We start from the raw sequence: 18958 nt of genomic DNA on the forward strand, positions 1-18958 counted from the left end.
AAAGTAATCACTTTAATAGTGTATTGTGATACTATTACGGGTGAAATCAGAGCAAAGTTATTGCAATACACCCATATTGCATACACTTCTAGTTCCCATCCTGTAGTAACTCAGTTGTGTGTTTCAGATAGATAGATGACCCCACCTGGCCAGGTTGTCCCACTCCTTGGACACCTGCTCAAACAGTGCCTCCATGGCTGTGATGCAGTCGTGGTACTCCTGAGTCCTCTGCAGGTCCTCCTGCCTCTGATCCTGCAGCCTGTTAGCCTGGTGACAAAGCTCCAGCCAGGAGTGGCTCAGACGCCCTACTTCCCCATGCTCCGGGCTGGCCTGGCCCTCAGTCAGACGATTCACACTCTCTGTCATCCTGGTTAGGGTGGCTTGTTTACTCTGCAGCTGATTGCTAAACTCCTGTTGGAGAGAGTAGAGAAACATTAATTGTGTTAGTGGTTTGTACGTGAGCAACATCCTAAATCGGTGAAACTGATATTGACAATTACACATTTTCATCTAAATTAAGATTTGTATTCATTAATCTGGCTGATCAGAGAAGGTAGGGAAGATGGGAGTGCAACCTGGACTCGGGGGTAGACATAGTAAACAATAATCAGGGTTACTCAAATTAGAATGATATGTTACGTTTGGTATGTAATGTGGATGTCCATCATCCATTTTGTATGAAATGTTACAAATTGCAATTCGAATGATACAGTACGTTACGAATTACAATTTGTTGAGGCTAACATTAACTAGGTGGCTAACGTTATCTAGGCTAGGAGTTAGGGTTAGGGGTTAAGGTTAGGAGTTAGGTTAAAAGGTTATGGTTAGGGTTAGGGGAAAGGTTAGCTAACATACTAAGCAGTTGCAAAGTATCTCAAAAGTTGCTAATTAGTTCAACTGCTAAAGTTTTCCGTCATGAGATTCGAACACGCAACCTATGGGTTGCTAGATGTTCACGTTATACGCCGACCAACCACCCTCCTTTTGTTTTTACCTTAAGTAACCTTCTCTTCTGTAAACATACCAAATGTAACATATCATACTAATTTGAGTGTCCCTGATTTCCATTTACTATGTTACATCTAGTCTATGAGACCACGCTGGGGAGTGGGACCCTGCTCCCTAAACTTCTTCTTTCTTTGTTAACTCTGCACATTGCATTCTATGCTCCTATGTGGTTTATTGGTGACAACGTTTTGACCATAAGATCTCTACCTTGGCCTGGGTGAGCATGTTGTGGGCGATCTTGGTCTCGAGCTCGGCTGGTCTTCTGGAGAGACTGAGGAGCTGCTGCTCCATGTCCTGGAACAGACCAGACAGCTCCTGCTTCTGCTCCTTTATCTCCTTCCAGCCCTCCGACAGCCCCTGGGAGCTAGACATCCTCTCCTCGATCTGCACAGTACACGGCACAGTGTACAACAACATGAAGTATACAACAGAGAGCACAACAACATGAAGTAACATGGGATTGTTTAATTGTGATACTTTATGTACATCTGCTTTATGATGTCTTTACTGGTTGTTGTATGTCTATTTACAGGCCTACATATTTTCCCTGAACTCTCACGCCCTGAACTAATGTTGTTTTTATTGTGAGAGATTGTGAGAGTAAGGTGTATGTATTACATACTATTACAATACTTGAAACGCTTGGTGAAAACCCTGTTGTCAATATGGTAAGGATGATGTGATGATGACCAGAATTGCGTGTACGGTAAGACCAGCCCACACACCGTGTGTTTGACCCGCTGGACCTCAGCAACAGTGACTCTCACAGCATCATCAGATAGGTCACACACAGAACACACCAGGTCCAGGTATGTACTGGCCTGCTCCTGTAGAGCCCTGTAGTGCTTCACCTGTACAGGTAATATACAAACAAATGTAATCAGTTTGATAAAACATTTTCATTTGTTAATTTCCCCTATTTACCCAGGTTTTCCCATTGAAGCAGAGCCTTCTATTTTCAAATGACCACGAAACTCCAAAATCATATGGCATGGCATAACATTGAAAAAAACATTATTGTGTCATTTGATTCTCGTTCTCTGCCTATAAAAGAGCAGGGAGCAGTCAGTCAGGAACCTGTTTGAGGGCCTCCTGCAGGCCAGAGGGAGGTTGACAATGCAGCCGGAGCTCCTCATGGACGGTGGAGAGCCAGGTCTGGCACTGCTGCAAAGTGTCCTGGTGACTGACATGTTTCTGCAGCTCCCTGTCAAGACTTTGGTACACCTGATGAAGCAGACACAGACACACAGAGACAAGTGAAGAGATGGAGCCGGTAAGTGAGTAGAGTAGTGTAGCGTAGAGCAGATCAGAGTAGAGTAGAGTAGATTAGAGTAGAGCAGAACAGAGCAGACCAACGTAGGGTAGCTTAGAGTAGAGTGTTACTATAGTACTCACACGCTGTGCGGTGCTGCAGATGGCTGAGTAACTGTCTCTGGTGCCCTGCTGGTGAGCCTGGACCTGCTGGCTGATCTTAGCCTGGACCTGGTCTGTAGTACAGTTGGACATCAGGTCATCTCCCTTCTCCTTCAGACTGGTCAGGCGCTCCTCGAAGCTAGCTATCTCCTCCATGATTGCCTGAGAAGAAATGTGACAGACAAGGGTTATGATTATAAACCCCAAACTTCTAAATTGCCATTTTAGAATGCTGGTTTAGAACTTCAGAAGCACAATTCCATTATCACGCAAACAGGTGTTATTGCATAATTTCATTCTCATGGATTCTCATACAGTTCCAATCCATAACTTAATGAATCTACTCACCTTGTGCCGAGCTAGTTGCTGCGTGGCAGTCTCCATGCTGCAAGTCTGCATGGAGTCTGAGGTGACCAGCCTACTGGACATCTGAAGGAGCCACTTCTCCACCTCCTGAAGCTCACTGCTGTAGCCCTCATGCTCCTTCACCAACTCCATCAGTGTCTGAACCTGGCCCTGTAAATAGTACAGGATTACTTTTTTTTAACCTTATAGACAAAGCTACAGTGGCTGTCTCAGCCACCACATCAATCAGGTAGGACAATGACATATTTTGGTTGCATGCTTTAGGTAGCTAGCTAGTCTGTCACAAGAGACTAGACAACCACAAACCACAAACCAAGGAAGCTCTCTAATGTATACTGTAGTAGAACACCTACCCTGGCTGCAGTGCAGAGGTCCTGGTAGTCTGTCTGTAGTCTGCTCATGTTGTCCCTGATGGTAGAGTCGCGGACCGAATCCAGCAGAGCCTCTCCTTTCTCAACCACAGACCTCACTGCTGACTCGTGAGACTGCACTGTCTGCTGGATCGTCTATGTACGAGGAAAAACATCCTTTGAATGTCAATAATGAATCAGTTGTTGATGATATGTCTATTTTTACAAGGCACACATAGATACAGTTGAAGTCAGAAGTTTACATACACCTTAGACAAATACGTTTAAACTCAAGTTTTTTACAATTCCTGACATTTAATCCTAGTAAAAATTCTCTGTCTTAGGTCAGTTAGGATCACCACTTCATTTTAAGAATGTGAAATGTCAGAATAATAGTAGAGAATTATTTCTTTCAGCTTTTATTTCTTTCATCACATTCCCAGTGGGTCAGAAGTTTACATACACTCAATTAGTATTTGATAGCATTGCCTTTAAATTGTTGAACATGGGTCAAACGTTTCGGATAGCCTTCCACAAGCTTCCCACAATAAGCTGGGTGAATTTTGGCCTATTCCTCCTGACAGGGCTGGTGTAACTGAGTCAGGTTTGTAAGGCCTCCTTGCTCGCACATGCTTTTTCATTTCTGCCCACAAATGTTCTATAGGACTGAGGTCAGGGCTTTGTGATGGCCAGTCCAATACCTTGACTTTGTTGTCCTTAAGCCATTTTTCCACATCTTTGGAGGTATGCTTGAGGTCCTTGTCCATTTGGAAGACCCATTTGCAACCAAGCTTTAACTTCCTGACAGATTTCTTGAGATGTTGCTTCAATATATCCACATAATTTATCTTGCCTTATGATGCCATCTATTTTGTGAAGTGCACCAGTCCCTCCTGCAGCAAAACACCCCCACAACATGATGCTGCCACCCCCGTACGGTTGGGATGGTGTTCTTCGGCTTGCAATCCTCCCCCTTTTTCCTCCAAACATAACGATGGTCATTATGGCAAAATAGTTTTTTTTTTTTTCATCAGACCAGAGGACATTTCTCCAAAAAGTACGATATTTGTCCCAAAGTGCAGTTGCAAACCGTAGTCTGGCGTTTTTATGGCAGTTTTGGAGCAGTGGCTTCTTCCTTGCTGAGCGAGCGGCCTTTCAGGTTACGTCGATATAGGACTTGTTTAACTGTGGATATAGATACTTTTGTACCTGTTTCCTCCAGCATCTTCACAAGGTCATTTGCTGTTCTGGGATTGATTTGCACTTTTGACGGCTGCGTGGTCCCATGGTTTGTACAGATGAACGTGGTACCTTCAGGCGTTTGGAAATTGCTCCCAGGGATGAACCAGACTTGTAGAGATCTACAGTTTATTTTCTGAGGTCTTGGCTGATTTATTTTGATATTCCCATGATTTCAAGCAAAGAAGCACTGAGTTTGAAGGTCGGCCTTGAAATACATCCACAGGTACACCTCCAATTAACTCAAATGATGTCAATTAGCCTTTCAGAAGCTTCTAAAGCTATGACATCATTTTGGGGGGTTTTCCAAGTTGTTTAAAGGCAGAGTCAACTTAGTGTATGTAAACTTCTGACCCACTGGAATGGTGATACAGTGAGTTATAAGTGAAATCATCTGTCTGTAAACAATTTTTGGAAAAATGACTTGTGTCATGCACAAAGTAGATGTCCTAACTGACTTGCCAAAACTATAGTTTGTTTACAAGAAATTTGTGGAGTGATTGAAAAACATACCTTGTATTTGGCTAACTGGGCCTTCTTCTGATAGAGCTCAGCTTTGGGTTCAACAGGCATCCCTAGCAGAGCCTTGGTCTCTGTGAGCCACTGAGCCTGGGCCTTGTACTTGTCCAGGAAGTCTTTGGAAAGGGAGATGCATTTCTCCAGTGAGCTGTGTTCAGTGCGTAGCCCAACCATCAGGCCCTCTAGCTGGGAGAGATGGGCGTCCACCTCCTCCCTCAGCTGGTCTGCCTCTGGTTCCTCCAGGAAGGCCATGGCTCGTTCCGTCTTCTCACGCATCGTCCTCAGGAAGCTGTGGCCCTGCTCCATGTCACCCTGCAGAGCCTAGAGGACAGACACACATATACATAGAAAGAAAGCAGAAACCATTATGCCTGGGACCATAACGTTCTTAGAGGATGAAGCAGAGCAAAGGGAGTTAAAGCCTTGGGAGTATCACTGCAATGCTAAAACACACTAGGTCCGCACTCACAAGTAGTTCAAAAGAGCCAACTTTTGTTGTCTACCAACTAAGTCACTTGAGGCATGGCTTCCATTTAGCTGAAGCTCAGACTGTAGTCGCTCTTATGCCAGGCTCAAGGCAGCGGCTGTAAGAGGAGACTATAACTGTACCTCCAGTTTCTTCTTCTTCCTCTCCATGGTAACACGGTCCACTACATCGATGCTGATGGCCACGGTGCTGAAGTTGTTCTTGGCGGAGCTCAGCCAATCAGAGAAGGTACTGAACACACTCTGGGCCTCCTCTATGCAATACACCTCCTCCTGCAGCTGCTTGATGCTCTCCTACGTCATCAACACAGGCATTTTAGGAAAAAGCGAGAGACAAAATGGTCAGATCTTGCACTTTGGTTTCAGAGCTTTGTGAGTGCAAAGTGTTGCTGACCAGAAGGTCCCAGGTCCGTGCCCAGGTCAGGACAGGGATGAAATCTACTGTGTTACATGTGGTTGTATGCGTCAGTGTGTGTGTGTGCATCTTTAAGTGTTCCATACCAGTAGGTGCAGTAGCAGGGCGTGGTAGCGGGCGGTGAGCTGGGTAGCTCTGGTGCTGACCCGGCTGCTGATGTGTGTCTCGTCCAACACTTGCTGGGCTAGAACACTCAGACCCTCCACCTCCTCCTGGTACACCAGCACTTCCTCCTGACAACCCTATATACAGAGAGACACATATACCGTAATTTCCGGACTATAAGTCGTTACTTTATTCCCACGCTTTGAACCTCGCGGTTTACACAATGACGCGGCTAATTTATGGATTTTTCCCGCTTTCACAAGATTCATGCCGCCAAAAAACTGAGCACTGTCACATAATGTGACGTAAATAGAGCGCGCTCAAACTTCCCATCATTCTGATTACGGTAGTAATTTTGTCACCCTCATCATGGCAAAGACACGGAGAAATGCATATGATGCAGCTTTCAAGTTGAAGGCGATCGATCTGGCTGTTGGAAAAGGAAAGAGAGCTGCTGCACGGGAGCTTGGCCTAAATGAGTCGATGATAAGACGTTGGAAAGCAGCGTGAGGAACTGACTCAGTGCAAAAAGACAACAAAGGCTTTCAGAGAGAAGTGAAGCAGATGGCCCAAAGTATTTGCAGCCACTCGACATCAGTGTAAATCGTGCATTTAAGGTGGCGCTCCTTGTTCAGTGGGAGGCTAGGATGACAAGTGGGGAGAAATCCTTCACTAAAACGGGCCGCATGCGAAGAGCAACTTATGGTAAAGTCTGCCAGTGGGTCCTGACAGCGTGGAGCATTGTCAAAAAAATCCACTATCATCAACGGGTTTTGAAAGGCTGGACTGCTGCGTGTTGAAGGGGCAGCATGAGCTCAGCGGGGTATTTGCCTCCGGATGAAAGTGACGAGAGCGACAATGAAAACGATCCAACATCGTATGAAGCAATTCTGAGGCTATTCAACTCCGACACCGAAGGAGATGCCTTCAGTGGTTTCAGTGCACAGGAGGAGGAAGTTAGTGACCAATGACTTTCTTGGTAGGCCACTGTTTAATTTTTGTTACAAGCCGTGTTTCGTTTAAAGGCTGTGTAAAGTTAATTTGTTTCAATGTACCGGTAGGCACCTGCGGCTTATAGACATGTGCGGCTTATTTATGTACAAAATACATATTTTTTATAATTCAGTGAGTGCGGTTTATATTCAGCTGTGCGCTTAATAGTCTAGCAATTACGGTAAATATGGCATATCATTTATTGAAACACAAGGGCACTGAAGGAGGAAGATACGGAGGAGGAGGATGAGGAGCAGGAGAAGGCTACATGCTACCCCTTACTGCATAACGCACACAGACAAGACTGTAACTACTCATATAACAATAATCAACATCACCATTGATGTCACTTAGTGTTTCACAGCAATCTACTCTGAACCACTGCTGACCTTAATTAGTTGCAGCTGAGCGTCCTTGGTGGCGCGGGATGACCTCCGATGGCTTCGTAGTTGACCTTTGCTCTCCATGCTCTTCAGCCAGCTGTCCAGACGCTGAAACTTCTGCTCCATCTGGCGGAGCTTGGCCAGGGCACTGTTGAGCTGGCCCCTGGTGTCTCCCAGCCTCCCCTGGTACAACCGCCAGTCTTGCTGCACAGTCTCCAGGACCCGGTCCTCGATCTGAGGGACCCCCCATGGCACAACCTGATCTCTACTGTCTAGCAGAGTGTTGAGCAGGGCCTGGCCCTCCGTGCACTGGAGTTGTAGCTCCTGGGAATGAATGCAGAGAGACAGCTGTCATTATTTACACTGGCCATTACGAAATATTACTGGACATTCCAGCGCCATTATACTGTACATCTTGCGCCAACAGGCAAAGATAGGCATTTTTCCCAATGCTGAACAACATCTGACTAACCCATTGAAATGCTTGCTATCAATACTATCTGATGTTGTTCGCATGTTCAGGTAAAAAGACAAATAATGTCCCGTTTGGAACACTGCCAAGTAAAGAGCAAAATATATAAGTTTGGACACACCTACTCATTAAAGGGTTTTTCTTTTTTTTAAACTATTTTCTAGATTGTAGAACAATAGTGAAGACATCAAAACTATGAAATAACACATACAGAATCATGTAGTAACTAAAAACATGTTAAACAAATAAAAGTATATTTTATATTTGAGATTCTTCAAAGTAGCCACCCTTTGCCTTGATGGCAGCTTTGCACACTCTTGGCATTCTCTCAACCAGCTTCATGAGATAGTCACCTGGAATGCATTTCATTATACCTACAGCCTTACTTCACACATGCCACGGTCTCTGCATACAATATAGCTGACTACACGCATGCAACACTCAATCTGATCGTATGCACAAACTACCTCACTTTGTTGCTCACATGCCCTTGTCCACCACCCTGTTCTCATTATCCTCCGCCTCGACCAGCCTAAATCCTAGCCAAGCCATAATAATCACCGCATTTGATGAGAAATCTTCCTCGCTTGGTGACGAGGCAGGCATCTGTAGGCTACATGTCCATTGGTGATCAATTAAATTTAAAAAATTAAATGAAGAAAAAGGATGTCAGCCTTTCCCGGCCTTTGCCGTGGTCGGCATATCTAATATACGCTCATACCCCGCTCTCACTTTTTGTATGCCACTATTGTATCAAATACACCAGATTTAGAGCCTCAGTTTTCCTGCCCTATCTCACACATGCAGTCCCTCAGACAGGCTAATACCAAAGCCTCTTCCAGATAATAATACGTGTAATATACAGTGGGACAAAAAAGTATTTAGTCAGCCACCAATTGTGCAAGTTCTCCCACTTAAAAAGATGAGAGAGGCCTGTAATTTTCATCATAGGTACACTTCAACTATAACAGACAAAATGAGAAAAAAATCCAGAAAATCACATTGTAGGACTTTTTATGAATTTATTTGCAAATTATGGTGGAAAATAAGTATTTGGTCAATAACAAAAGTTTATCTCAATACTTTGTTATATAACCTTATTTTGGCAATGACAGTGGTCAAACATTTGCTGTAAGTCTTCACAAGGTTTTCACACACTGTTGCTGGTATTTTGGCCCATTCCTCCATGCAGATCTCCTCTAGAGCAGTGATGTTTTGGGGCTGTTGCTGGGCAACACGGACTTTCAACTCCCTCCAAAGATTTTCTATGTGGTTGAGATCTGGAGACTGGCTAGGCCACTCCAGGACCTTGAAATGCTTCTGACGAAGCCACTCATTCGTTGCCCGGGCGGTGTGTTTGGGATCATTGTCATGCTGAAAGACCCAGCCACATTTAATCTTCAATGCCCTTGCTGATGGAAGGAGGTTTTCACTCAAAATCTCACGATACATGGCCCTATTCATTCTTTCCTTTACACGGATCAGTCGTCCTGGTCCCTTTGCAGAAAAACAGCCCCAAAAGCATGATGTTTCCACCCCCATGCTTCACAGTAGGTATGGTGTTCTTTGGATGCAACTCAGCATTCTTTGTCCTCCAAACACAACAAGTTGAGTTTTTACCAAAAAGTTATATTTTGGTTTCATCTGACCATATGACATTATCCCAATCTTCTTCTGGATCATCCAAATACTCTCTAGCAAACTTCAGACGGGCCTGGACATGTACTGGCTTAAGCAGGGGGACACGTCTGGCACTGCAGGATTTGAGTCCCTGGCGGCGTAATGTGTTACTGATGGTAGGCCTTGTTACTTTGGTCCCAGCTCTCTGCAGGTCATTCACTAGGTCCCCCCGTGTGGTTCTGGGATTTTTGCTCACCGTTCTTGTGATCATTTTGACCCCACGGGGTGAGATCTTGCGTGGAGCCCCAGATCGAGGGAGATTATCAGTGGTCTTGTATGTCTTCCATTTCCTAATAATTGCTCCCACAGTTGATTTCTTCAAACCAAGCTGCTTACCTATTGCAGATTCAGTCTTCCCAGCCTGGTGCAGGTCTACAATTTTGTTTATGGTGTCCTTTGACAGCTCTTTGGTCTTGGCCATAGTGGAGTTTGGAGTGTGACTGTTTGAGGTTGTGGACAGGTGTGTTTTATACTGATAACAAGTTCAAACAGGTGCCATTAATACAGGTAACGAGTGGAGGACAGAGGAGCCTCTTAAAGAAGAAGTTACAGGTCTGTGAGAGCCAGAAATCTTGCTTGTTTGTAGGTGACCAAATACTTATTTTCCACCATAATTTGCAAATAAATTCATTAAAAATCCTACAATGTGATTTTCTGGATTTTCTTTCTCCTTTTGTCTGTCATAGTTGAAGTGTACCTATGATGAAAATTACAGGCCTTTCTCATCTTTTTAAGTGGGAGAACTTGCACAATAGGTGGCTGACCAAATACTTTTTTGCCCCACTGTAGATGATAATAATAATTATACAATTATCACTAATACTATATATACTCACTGCTACAACTATAGGAAGAAAGTTTTATAAAGCCTCAAATGAAGCAAAAATTGTGGTATTGATACAATGAGGGGTGTAGAGAATAGCGGCAAAATGCAACAGTCAAATTCTAGAACAGCAGCATAGAATTCCTGCACCGTGTGCAAAAATTACTCTCACTGTAAGGGCTGTTATTAATATTTAGAATCTACATGTCAAAAGGTTAATGTGTTTAAGCCAATCAGTTCTGTTGTGGCAAGGTAGGGGTGGTATACAGAAGATAGCCCTATTTGGTAAAAGACCAAGTCCATGTTATGGCACAAACAGCTCAAATAAGCAAAGAGAAATTACATCATTACTTGAAGACATGAAGGTCAGTCAATGCGGAAAATTTCAAGAACTTTGAACATTTCTTCAAGTGCAGAGTTAACTGCACCTCAGATTGAGGCCAAATAAATGCTTCAAAGAGTTCAAGTCAACATCAACTGTTCAGAGGAGACGGCGTGATCCAAGCCTTCATGGTCAAATTGCTGCAAAGAAACCACGACTAAAGGACACCAATAATAAGAAGAGACTTGCTTGGGCCAAGAAACACGAGCAATGGACATTAGACCGGTGGAAATCTGAGATTTTTGGTTCCAGCTGCCGGGTCTTTGTTAGACGCAGAGTAGGTGAACGGATGATCTCCGCATGTGTGGTTCCTACCGTGAAGCATGGAGGAGGAGGTGTGATGGTGCTTTGCTGGTGACATGGTCTGTGATTTATTTAGAATTCAAGGCACACTTAACCAGCATCGCTACCAATCCATCCCATTTGGTTTGCGCTTAGTGGAAATATAATGTGTTTTCAAACAGGAAAAACATTCCTCATTAATCTGGTTGAGAGATCCCAAAAGTGTGCATAGCTGCAGAGAAAAGGGTGGCAACTTTGAAGAATCTAAAATAAACATGGCTTTGTTTAACACTTTTTTGGTTACTACATAATACGTGTAATATACATGATAATAATAATTATACAATTATCAATAGTACGTGCACATGACATGTCTTTTATCACCATTATTATTTGCACTGGCACCGGACATGATTCCTTATTTTCCTTCATAATGTCCTTAAATAAATCTTAAAGGTGATGTTTTGGTGCCTTTAGGGCAATTCATCAAGCTGATTGAGGACCTTATTCCTGATGAATGTGTTTTTTGACCGTGCTTTGCTTTCTGCTTGCATTTTGCATTTATATTGATGTGTGTATTTTCTGTAATTCATGTAATTTAGGTCTCAGTATGACTCCCTGATAAAATAAAAGTTAAATAAATAAAAAAATCACATTTCCCATCAACTGTCAATAATAATGAGAAGTATAGCTGAACGTGGGTCCCTTGGCTTTACCCAGGTTGGTAGTTTTGTCTCATCTCGGAGAGTGAGAGAAATGGGAAAAGCCACTTTTCTTTGGCTATGTATCTGGAGGTAGCAGTATGTTCTTGTTCTGACCTGTAGTTTCTGAAGCGTCTCCTCCAGGGTTTCCACATCCCCCTCTAGCTGTGTGTAGCAGCCCAGCTTCTCCTGCTCCTGCTCCAGCCACGCCTCAAACACATGCAGGCCTCTCTGGTAGTCCTGGTGGGCCTGCACAAGCTCCTCTGCTTTCCCCATCGTACTCTGACAACACAATAACAATGACGTGCATTACAGACATGCAACTACTACTATTTTTGTGCATGCTAATGCATAGGAGGAACAACATAAGTCTGACGCTCTATATACTCTATATACGCCAAGGTACTCTATATACCTTGGCGTTGTCCTTGACGGTGTTGTATCGTTCCTGCAGGTCCTGGAGCTCTAGCTGTGTGACGTAATGTTCGGCCATGTTGGCTCCCTTCATAGTGATGGTGTCCAGCAGACTGCTGTGGCTCAGCACCTCCTCATAGAGAAGCTAAAACAAGCACAACATAGCTCAGGGTTAATGTGTACGTTTCTACTGTACTTAAACCACAGCATGATACAGGGTTAGGTTAATTCTTGTTAAAACCAAACATATAGGAGACTGGCATTTTGAGACTTTTTAAGGCGGAGGCACCCGACAAGAATGTCTTCTTTCACCGTTATAATTTGCACTGTCTGAAGCTGAAACAAACAATGGCAATTCACAGGGTTAAGGTCATATCTCTTGATAAAACTAGAAGCACTTTGTGACCAATCATTACCAAGGTCACATTATCCAAATGTTTTTATAAGACAGAGGCACATGACATGTCTTTTTTTACCATTATTATTTGCACTGGCACCAGACATGAGCCCCTCTTTTACTGTTATTATTTGAAATCCCATTTCCCATCAATTGTCAATAATAATGAGTAGCATAGACGACGGTGGGTACCTTGGCTTTACCCAGGTTGGCAGTTTTGTCTCTCATCTCAGAGAACTGTTTGTCTGTTGTGTCCAGGCTCTCCTCAACATGCTCCACCCAGCCCACAAACTGAAGCACATCCTCCTGGTAGCTGGTCCACTGGGAAAGGGCTCCCTCCAACTGACTGTGAGGGGAATAGAGTGTAGTAAACATAAATATATCAGCTAATCGTCACTAAAGTTACTTGTACACTACCCAAATGTTAAAAATAAAACAAAACATTAAATTTGGTCAGATGTTATCATAACCCAGTAAGTATTCTACTAAGGCAGTACACAAGAAAGAAAAAGCTCAAATCAAATCAAAGCTAAGCTACCTTTTGCAATGGATGGAGGTGGAAAGCAGGGCATCCCAGGAGTCCTTGAGTTCCTGGATGTGCTTGCAGACTACTGGTACTCCCTCTACTGAGGTGTTCCTCTGGACAGACTCTCCCCTGGTGACCAGCATCTTCAGCTGGATCTCCTTCTCCTGGCGTGCTGTCAGCAAAGCCTGGGAGAATGACATTAAGGGTCAGTCCATGTATAACATAGTGAGGTCTCACGAAGGCAGGAGGAATGCTAACTTAGCTACCTGTTACATACTGGAGATTTACAACAGCTTCTACTCTGTTATCCAAGTCTGATTCTATTTTAGTTTAGCTTTGTTTCATTTATTTTATTTGATCTAGCTTAGCTTATCTTAGCTTTGTTGAATTCAGTTTATCTTAGCATAGTATAGTTTACTTAGTTTAGTTTAGCTTAGTTTATCTTGGTGTAGCTTGGTGTAGGTCAGAGGTGGTCGCACTGTACCTCCAGCTTGATCACCCTGCTGTCCAGGACGTTCTTGTCTGCTGTGGGGGTGCAGTAGGTCTGCAGCATGTGGCTGGTGTCGGCCACCCAGTTCTGCAACTCCTTCAGCCCCTGGCAGAACAGCTGGTGCTCGGTGACGATCCGGTCGATACGGGAAGCCTTCTCCTGTGGGATCACACAGCACAGCACACAGGTCAGCCTCTGTGTGTTCATTCATGTGCACACTCATGACAAACTCAACGTAAAGCGAACCTGGGGTTTGTGTATGCAAATGACAACGGGCTACAATCCAGTATGGAAGAAAAGAACAGCCGTAGTAATTTTGCCAGCAAAAATTGAAATTCAGTATTAGCAGTATTAAAGTGTTAGCAATTCAGCATTGCCTCAAAACGAAATAGCATCAAGCATAATTACGTTTACAATGATACAATGTTTCATTCTACAGCTATAAGATTGTAAATTCATTGATTATCTACGCAATTTGAACCGGAGTGGTAAGCTCCAGACAAACACAGCCTAGTGCCTCCTCCCTGCCCTCTTGCAGGTGGACAGGCTGGCAGGCAGGCAGACATTAGTTACCTTGGTCATGTTGGTTAGAGCTAGGTACTGTGCAGAGAGTTGTGAGACACGGTGGACAAAGCCCTTTCCGGCCGCGTGTCCGTCCCACAGCAGCTGGGCCTTCTCTTTGAGCCTGATCAGCTGAACCTCTTGAGAGGCTAACTCCTCGAGCACAGACTGCAAGGGCACAACCAGGTCATCACCGAGACAGAGGCATGCAAGCCAACACACAGACAGTTAGCTAAGTTAACATAGACACTTAGAGTCCAGACATGGAAGAAGGAGACTTGGTCAATGTTATGACCATGAAATACTGTCATGAAATGGAAATCCAAAGAAGGCTAGAAAACACAGCAGACAAAGATGTTTTTGTTGCAAGCATTTGAACAGGGATGTCAAGTGTCAACTCTGTAAACAATTATTCTTTACTCTGCATTGAACACACATACAGCAGAAGCATTTGAAAATAGATTGAGTAGATGGCAGGGCAGAGATGAGCAGTTAGCAGTTATGATAAGCTTTGACAATGCAATGCGGAACTCCATCAGTGACTATGATTGACAGAGCTGAAAAGGTGAGCTTCTGTAACGGCCGCGCTGGTGCCTGGCAAGGCTGGTGCCTGGGAAGGCCGGGTGGATGGTGGGATGATGGGAACAGTTATGGTGATACGAAAGTGACATGATGACACAGGCTGAGAGCCACGTATACCTGCAGCTTGTGCAACTCCTGCTTTTTAGCTGTGAGGTCGTGGAGTCGTGTGCTGCTCTCGTGTACAGCAACCTCTGTCCCGTGCAGCCACTCCTGAAGGGGCTCCGCACTCGCCTCAAAGTCCTTCATCTGAGACTGGAGGTTCTGAAGCATAGAAGTGAAACAAAAACACCTTCTGATGCACAATTCAAACCAGAGTTTTCAGCACCACACAAATTGCTAAAATGCTTCCTCTCAAGATACAGTAAAGTACACCGAGTGTGAGATCTTTTTTTTAAAACAAAGTGAATAGATTACACATTATCACCAGAAAGGATTCACACGCTGTACTGTACATAGATTGATTACCTGTAATGCAGTCTCCCTCTGGTGCAGGTTGGACATCAGAGTCTTCCAGTCCTCTCTGGCACTGCTAATCTTGGCCCGGACAGTGTCCACTCGGTCTTTGGCAGCAATACTGACCATCAGCTCACCACTTAGCACCACAGCATTCAGCTTGGAGTGGCCCTGTTCCCTGTCACTCAGGAACTCCTTTGGGGTGGAGACAGAAGTCAAGAGATGAGATGCATACTTTAAAACGTTTGTCCTTGAACAAATATGTTCAAGGACACAAGGTTTCCTGAACAAAGATAAGAAGTGCTTTTATTGGAGAATATCCATTGAAGAACTCATCAATCAAATGTAAAATGTATTTATAAAGCCCTTTTTACATCAGCAGAAGTCACAAAGTGCTTATACAGAAACCCAGCCTAAAACCCCAAAGAGCAAGCAATGCAGATGTAGAAGTACGGTGGCTAGAAAAAACTCCCTAGAAAGGCAGGAACCTAGGAAGGAACCTAGAGAGGAACCAGGCCCTGAAGGTTGGCCAGTCCTCTTTCTGGCTGTGCCCGGTGGAGATTATAAGAGTTCGTGGCAATTAAGACCAGATCGTTCTTCAAGATGTTCAAACATTCATAGATGACCAGCAGGCTCAAATAATAATCATAGTGGTTATAGAGGGTGCAACAGGTTAGCACATTTAGGAGTAAATGTCAGTTTGCTTTCATAGCTGAGCATTCAGAGGTCAAAACAGCAGGTGTGAGAGAGAGAGAGAGAGAGAGAGAGAGAGAGAGAGAGAGAGAGAGAGAGAGAGAGAGAGAGAGAGAGAGAGAGAGAGAGAGAGAGAGAGAGAGAGAGAGAGAGAGAGAACTGATGGACTAGGCTTGATTTTGAGTCCAGGGAAACTTGCCCTTAGTGTACCTGTATCTTCTGCAGGCTGGAGGAGGCCTCGCTGAGGTTCTGAGGCACGTCAAAGCACTTGGCTGTGATGATCTTGGCGTTAACCAGCCACTGCTGGAACTCTCGGAAAGTGGCACGGAACCGCTGCTCCAGAAGCTTCTCTTTGCTCTGGCATTCTCTGGAGGCCTGCAGGCTCAGACTAGGAGGGAGAAGAGAGGACCAGATACCAGACCAGGACCAATTACTTTTACACAGCACCTACAGGGTGGTATTCTGGCATGAGATCTGATTCTGCACGCGTAACTTTCTGTGCAAGTCTCCCATTGACATCAGTGAACGGTTTGCGTGTAAGTTTGAGTATAGTAGGAATCCTCCATCCTGCTGCTGACTGACTCACCTGTTGTACTCCTTGATGACGGAGGACACTCTCTCTGATGGAGTGCCCAGGTCCCTGGAGAACCGCCATAGGTCGTTGAGCTGGGACTTCAGACTGTCTGACATGGGCTCCACTTTAACCAGGCCATCCAGAGTGTCCTGGGTGGCACACACACGCAATGAGAAGATGCTTTAGAGGAGAGGGAACGGAGGATTGTGGATGCCTGAGTATATGGCGATTTTGGGCATTTCATTTTCACTTTGAAAAGTCAACACTCATCATAACTATAACGGATCCTTCCTTTATTGTTGCATTCCACTTTGGCATTGCATCAATACTTGAACAATATATATATATATATATATATATACCCTGCCTTGCGAAAGTATTCGGCCCCCTTGAACTTTGCGACCTTTTGCCACATTTCAGGCTTCAAACATAAAGATATAAAACTGTATTTTTTGTGAAGAATCAACAACAAGTGGGACATAATCATGAAGTGGAACGACATTTATTGGATATTTCAAACTTTTTTAACAAATCAAAAACTGAAAAATTGGGCGTGCAAAATTATTCAGCCCCTTTACTTTCAGTGCATCAAACTCTCTCCAGAAGTTCAGTGAGGATCTCTGAATGATCCAATGTTGACCTAAATGACTAATGATGATAAATATAATCCACCTGTGTGTAATCAAGTCTCCGTATAAATGCACCTGCACTGTGATAGTCTCAGAGGTCCGTTAAAAGTGCAGAGAGCATCATGAAGAACAAGGGACACACCAGGCAGGTCCGAGATACTGTTGGGAAGAAGTTTAAAGCCGGATTTGGATACAAAAAGATTTCCCAAGCTTTAAACATCCCAAGGAGCACTGTGCAAGTGATAATATTGAAATGGAAGGAGTATCAGACCACTGCAAATCTACCAAGACCTGGCCGTCCCTCTAAACTTTCAGCTCATACAAGGAGAAGACTGATCAGAGATGCAGCCAAGAGGCCCATGATCACTCTGGATGAACTGCAAAGATCTACAGCTGAGGTGGGAGACTCTGTCCATAGGACAACAATCAGTCGTATATTGCACAAATCTGGCCCATGTGGAAGAGTGGCAAGAAGAAAGCCATTTCTTAAAGATATCCATAAAAAGTGTTGTTTAAAGTTTGCCACAAGCCACCTGGGAGACACACCAAACATGTGGAAGAAGGTGCTCTGGTCAGATGAAACGAAAATTGAATTTTTTGGCAACAATGCAAAACGTTATGTTTGGCGTAAAAGCAACACAGCTCATCACCCTGAACACACCATCCCCACTGTCAAACATGGTGGTGGCAGCATCATGGTTTGGGCCTGCTTTTCTTCAGTAGGGACAGGGAAGATGGTTAAAATTGATGGGAAGATGGATGGAGCCAAATACAGGACCATTCTGGAAGAAAACCTGATGGAGTCTGCAAAAGACCTGAGACTGGGACGGAGATTTGTCTTCCAACAAGACAATGATCCAAAACATAAAGCAAAATCTACAATGGAATGGTTCAAATAAACATATCCAGGTGTTAGAATGGCCAAGTCAAAGTCCAGACCTGAATCCAATCTGTGGAAAGAACTGAAAATTGCTGTTCACAAATGCTCTCCATCCAACCTCACTGAGCTCGAGCTGTTTTGCAAGGAGGAATGGGAAAAAAATTCAGTCTCTGGATGTGCAAAACTGATAGAGACACACCCCAAGCGACTTACAGCTGTAATCGCAGCAAAAGTTGGCGCTACAAAGTATTAACTTAAGGGGGCTGAATAATTTTGCACGACCAATTTTTCAGTTTTTGATTTGTTAAAAAAGTTTGAAATATCCAATAAATGTCGTTCCACTTCATTTTTTTTTTTTTACCTTTTTATTTAACCAGGCAAGTCAGTTAAGAACATATTCTTATTTTCAATGACGGCCTGGGAACAGTGGGTTAACTGCCTGTTCAGGGGCAGAACGACAGATTTGTACCTTGTCAGCTCGGGGGTTTGAAATCGCAACCTTCCGGTTACTAGTCCAACGCTCTAACCACTAGGCTACGCTGCCGCCCCTCATGATTGTGTCCCACTTGTTGTTGATTCTTCACAAAAAAATACAGTTTTATATCTTTATGTTTGAAGCCTGAAATGTGGCAAAAGGTCGCAAAGTTCAAGGGGGCCGAATACTTTCGCAAGGCACTGTATATATGTAAGAATACCTGCAAAGGAGCCTTACTTTTGCAATCTGCCAGCCCTGCACAGCCTCATCCCCACAGTTTTTCCCCTCGGTCTGAGAGAGTCTGTCTCGCCACTCCTGCAGCTGACTGCTAAACTCCTGCAGATTCTGCTCCAGCTGAGCAGCCAAGCAGTTAAACTCCTGTTCTGAGCTGGCGATCTGAGAGAGCGCAGTCTCCAGGCCTGCCCTGGTCTGCAGTGCCCCACGCTCCCAGTGCTCCCAGGCAGACAGCAGGGCTGCCTCCTCCCTCTCCACTGCCTCGAAGCCCCCGGAGCCCGTGTGGTCCCTCGCTGCAGCCCCACAACGCTGCACCTGACTGAGACGCTCTCGGCCACACTGCCTGGAGTCTATCAGCTCCTGGATTGGAACATGGAACATTTGAACAGGAAACATTCAACTGTTACTGTTCCTGCCAACTACTCTCCATCCG

The 18958-nt window shown here is 44.4% G+C and overlaps 1 protein-coding gene across 1 annotated transcript in view; it reads right to left on the minus strand.

Moving 5' to 3' along the window:
• The window catches only part of syne1b (spectrin repeat containing, nuclear envelope 1b), a 118924-nt gene that overhangs the window by 67981 nt on the left and 31985 nt on the right, over positions 1–18958 (minus strand). The window contains 22 exon segments of the mRNA XM_046308716.1: positions 146–411; positions 1216–1392; positions 1734–1859; positions 2086–2232; positions 2404–2583; positions 2770–2937; positions 3141–3293; positions 4890–5216; positions 5505–5675; positions 5883–6038; positions 7284–7601; positions 11735–11899; positions 12033–12176; positions 12621–12774; positions 12967–13139; positions 13439–13603; positions 14018–14173; positions 14705–14848; positions 15053–15235; positions 15944–16121; positions 16320–16456; positions 18529–18885. Coding sequence (XP_046164672.1) covers positions 146–411; positions 1216–1392; positions 1734–1859; positions 2086–2232; positions 2404–2583; positions 2770–2937; positions 3141–3293; positions 4890–5216; positions 5505–5675; positions 5883–6038; positions 7284–7601; positions 11735–11899; positions 12033–12176; positions 12621–12774; positions 12967–13139; positions 13439–13603; positions 14018–14173; positions 14705–14848; positions 15053–15235; positions 15944–16121; positions 16320–16456; positions 18529–18885 — 4145 coding nt within the window.

Source organism: Oncorhynchus gorbuscha, linkage group LG17 (genome assembly GCF_021184085.1).
Source record: "Oncorhynchus gorbuscha isolate QuinsamMale2020 ecotype Even-year linkage group LG17, OgorEven_v1.0, whole genome shotgun sequence".
Taxonomy (NCBI): Eukaryota; Metazoa; Chordata; class Actinopteri; order Salmoniformes; family Salmonidae; genus Oncorhynchus; species Oncorhynchus gorbuscha.